Source organism: Arachis ipaensis, chromosome B09 (genome assembly GCF_000816755.2).
Source record: "Arachis ipaensis cultivar K30076 chromosome B09, Araip1.1, whole genome shotgun sequence".
Classification (NCBI taxonomy): Eukaryota; Viridiplantae; Streptophyta; class Magnoliopsida; order Fabales; family Fabaceae; genus Arachis; species Arachis ipaensis.
Window position 1 is genome coordinate 120557688 of NC_029793.2, and position 4597 is coordinate 120562284.

The 4597-nt window shown below is 26.1% G+C and overlaps 1 protein-coding gene across 1 annotated transcript in view; it reads left to right on the forward strand.

Annotated features, from left to right (window-relative positions):
* The window catches only part of LOC107619392 (protein PIN-LIKES 3), a gene marked incomplete in the record, with an annotated part of 4856 nt that continues 655 nt past the window's right edge, over positions 397-4597 (forward strand). The window contains 9 exon segments of the mRNA XM_016321675.2: positions 397-591; positions 767-846; positions 1124-1248; positions 1844-1965; positions 2121-2312; positions 2947-3030; positions 3425-3525; positions 4150-4202; positions 4498-4597. Of these exon segments, the coding sequence (XP_016177161.1) occupies positions 457-591; positions 767-846; positions 1124-1248; positions 1844-1965; positions 2121-2312; positions 2947-3030; positions 3425-3525; positions 4150-4202; positions 4498-4597 (992 nt within the window).

Genomic DNA, 4597 nt, shown 5'->3' on the forward strand with positions numbered 1-4597 from the left:
GTTACATCCAATTTTATTTTTAATATTATCGGTTTGTGTCAAAATTATTCTAAACATTGATTTTATGTAAAACGTTAGAGACAAAATAAAAAATTTAGCTTTCAAAGATAATTTTGATATAAATAAAAAATATTAGAAACAAAATTGAATAAAACGTTAGTATATTTTTTTAAAAAAATTACAAATATTAAGAACAAAAAATATATTTTATTCTTCTATTCAATTATTTTAGTAATAATTAAAAATACAAAATAAAATAATTTGATATTACTTTAGACTATTTTTTTATTATTGTTTGTGGGACATTTTTGTAAATTCGAATAACAAATATTTGTTTTTACTCCTCAAATGCGACCAAACCCAACCGAACGAGATTGCACCTTTGGCTTGTTATAAGAAGGACACATTACATTGTATTGTTGTGATATGTAGTAAAGAAAAGAAGAAGAGGGCACAATGCAGTTCTGGAAGCTCTTCATTACTGCATTAATGCCAGTTCTTAAGGTGCTCCTGATTACTGCTTTAGGAGCATTTCTTGCTCTTGATCGATTTAATGTGCTAAGGGACACTGCCAGGAAGCACTTGAATACAGTAATAGATCAGATAACTTCTTTTTCTTTCTTTTAATTTCTTTGCTTACACACACACACACTCTTAAGAACGGTTGTTAGAGTATAATGCTAATTGATAATATGCTAAATAATGCTAATTGATCTAATTGATCCTAATCATACTCTAACAAGATGTTTGTTTTGTTTTTCATCAGTTGGTATATTATGTGTTCACTCCGGCTCTTGTTTGCAGCATCCTCACTAAGACAATAACATTTAAGAACCTCGTTATGCTGTATGTTCTTTTAATTTCATTCATGAAATCTTTTAGTGCTGCCATTTACATTTATCTTCCAAAATTTATATATTGCTGTAGCTATATATATTTTTTTTTGAACAAGAGAGCTCAACACAATAAGTAGAGCAAGAACAATAACAAATAAATAATAAAGTTTAAAAAAAATCGCAAAGAAGCTCATCAACTACTTTTTGTGATAACTCCTCTTTTTTACAGTGTAATCCTGATTTTGTATATATATGATATGTTTTGATTTGATGAAATATGTATGTAGGTGGTTCATGCCATTGAATATTCTTCTAACATTCATAGTTGGGACAGCATTAGGATGGTTATTTATGAAAATAACCAAAGCTCCTAATCACATGTATGGCCTTGTCTTGGGGTGCTGTGCTGCAGGTATAATATATACAAATATCTTCACTAACTAACCTATTTTAGATCATTATTTAATTTGGAGAATGAAACTTTTGTCATTATTTATTAAATTCAAGAATTTCGAGTAATGAAAATCGTAACTAAAAAATATTAATAAAAAATTGCTAAAATTTATTGTTTTTAGCTTTATTTAATACATACGACAATAAATAAATACTAAATAAGATAAGTTTGGATTGATTAAGTTGATTCTTTTTTTGTCTTCTTATCATTATCATTTTAATAGATAATTCAAGCAAATATAGTTTGTAATAAACTATTAAAAAAGAAATGTGTATGTTATTTGTATTTATTTTTGTCATGTATAATAAATCTGACATTTATTTACTATCATTAAATGAAGTATGAGATCTCGTCACGAAATATAATATATACAACGTAACAACACAAATATAGAAAATTTGCAATTTTTAGAATTCACTCTTACAAAGCAGATCAATTAAGCTAGCCAATGATGTCAATTAATAATCAAGATACGTAAGTATCATAACTTACAATAAATTTGACACTAATAAGTTTCCTTTAATCACGATTTTGGGGTTTGATGGAAAAACAGGAAATCTAGGAAATTTGCCTCTTATCATAATGCCAACAGTTTGCAAAGAAAGCAACAGTCCTTTTGGAGCTGTGGATCTTTGCTATAAGAAAGGGATGGGATATGCTTCTCTATCCATGGCTGTAAGCAATTTTTAATTAACATTTAATCTAAACTAGGTTCACCATATCATAGAGAAATTAAACTTGATACTATTAATCATAAATTAATTAATTATATTAATAATAATATTCTTTTTTTATTCTTTCTTGATTGTTGGATCTGATTTTTTGACCAGATAGGAAACATCTACATTTGGACTTTTGTGTACAACATCGTTCGTTTATATTCATCCAACAAGACTTTGGATAATAATTCCACATTAGAAAAAGATTCCGTGAAGAATTCCACAGAGGATTTATCAGAGACTGTTGATGATCATGAAAATCAACTTCAAATTGAAACAACATTTTCTCATGAAAGAGCAAAGGTTAATATAATATCAATATTAATTATACTAGATCTATACCAAAATCAGTCATTAATATAAAATATGTATTAAAATATAAAATATACTTTAAAAAAAATTAAATTATATATGTATTTATATAAAAAATCAACTCTTGCCTTTAATATATAGTTTTGCAGCATCAGGTGAAAGAAGTAAACTAACATTTATAACCGTGAAAAATTTAATCGTTCACAATTTTAACAGAGATATATGTAAACTAACTCAGCACTTATTAAAAATTGGATTAATTCGACAAAATTATTTAAAATGAATAATTCATTGGATAAATTTGTTGAACAAATTCAATTTTTAATAAGAATAAAGTAACAAATAAATTTCTGAAGATTTATATTTCAAAAGATTAGTCTCTAACAATAAAATTTTTCATGTTACTTTTAAATTAACCCGCTATGATTAGGGTAAAAAATCTTAATTTAATTAGTCTCCTGGTATTTTTTTTAGAAGCTAACATGTTCGAAATGTAAATTTTTAAAGATTTATTTGTCACTTCACTATTTTAATAAATATTGAGTTAATTTACATTGTTAAGATATTGATATATAGAAATAATCGGTAATTTACTCTTATTCTTATAATTTTGTGGCTTTTACAGTTACCAAAACTTGCAAAGATAGTTAAGACTTTGGTAGAAAAGCTGAATCTGAAGGTCCTATTAGCACCTGCAACAGTTGGATCGGTATGCTAATTAATAATTCTGATTTATAGTACTCACAAATAGTTTCATTTCTTGGAAAAAAAATGTTACAACTTAATTAAATATTTAACTGGTATTTGAAGTTAAATATAAGCGTGTTCTTATTTAGTTGTTGAAATTTCAAAATTTAACAATTTAGTCCTTCAAATTATATTCATTGATCGGTTTAGTTCCTTTGTTGATAGACATCAGTATTCGAGGACTAAATTGCTATTTCTAAAATTTCAAAGACTAACAATGCAAATTAATGAAAACTACGACGATGGAATCACAATTTAAGAAGTCCACATATGCATAAATGTTTTTTTTTTTTTAAAATAAATTTTCTAAATACAAAGCAACATTAAAATGATATATACCATTGTGAATGGTGTAGATTGTTGGTCTAGTGATGGGTGGAATCACTCCATTTCGGAAGTTGTTTGTCGGTGATGATGCTCCACTTCGTGTTCTTGAAGACTCTACATCCATGGTGGGGTATGTACTAAGAAAAACCAGCTCCTTTAGTGATTAATATAATACTTCACACCACCAAAGTAAAATGGACTAAATCTCCAAAGTGATGACTTTTACTATTTTAGTCATTTAAATTAAAAATTATTTAGATTGGTTCTTAAGATTTAGTTTTGAAAATCATATTTGCTGAATGCAAATTAAGTATTGAACTCTGACTTATCATATCGGACATAAAATTAAATAACCGTAGTTTCATTTTAGTAATTAAACAAGATAAAAATAAGAAGAAAAAAAAGAGTTTATATAATGTGCAAATTATTATATCTCTCTTCATTCTCTAAAATAACTTTGTTCATTTAAAAATTAAAACAAAAAGATATTATTTAGTCCGTGTCTAGTATGGTAAATCAGAGTTAGTTCAATATAGTTTATTAACTCAATGCTAAAAAAAACTCAGAAAAATTGGTGCATGAAATTAAATCTTAAAAACCAGTATAATAAATTTTGAATATAAAAAATTAAAATGGTAAAAATCATAAATTTCATAGATTACTACAAAAATTTAGTCAAAAAAATGACTCGGTCTAATTGTGGATAATTTCATAATTAGAAATTTACAAATAGTAGTGTTTCCAATATTTTCAGGGATGCGGCCATTCCAGCAGTCACTTTGTTGGTCGGAGCAAATCTACTTAAGGGTAACCTTTTATTCTTTATTTGTTTTATTTTATGAGAATAATACAAAAAATAATTTTGATTTACTTTTGGCGTAAAAAATTATTATCATGTATTTAATTATGTATTATCAGTTTATCACATTGCTACCAAATAATTACTTTTCATATCTAGTACGTGAATAATTATTCAAAGAACAAATATAATTAAATGATTATATAAAAAGTTTTATAAAGTGAATCAGTGAGTTATAATTGAACTCATGATATATAATATAATTACTAATAAAATATTATTGGTTCACTAACTATGTTTCAGGGTTAAAAGGGTCAGGAATGAAGGTTCCACTTTTGTTAGGGATACTTGTGGTTAGATACATAGCGTTACCAATGTTAGGTGTGTGCATTGTGAAAGGTGC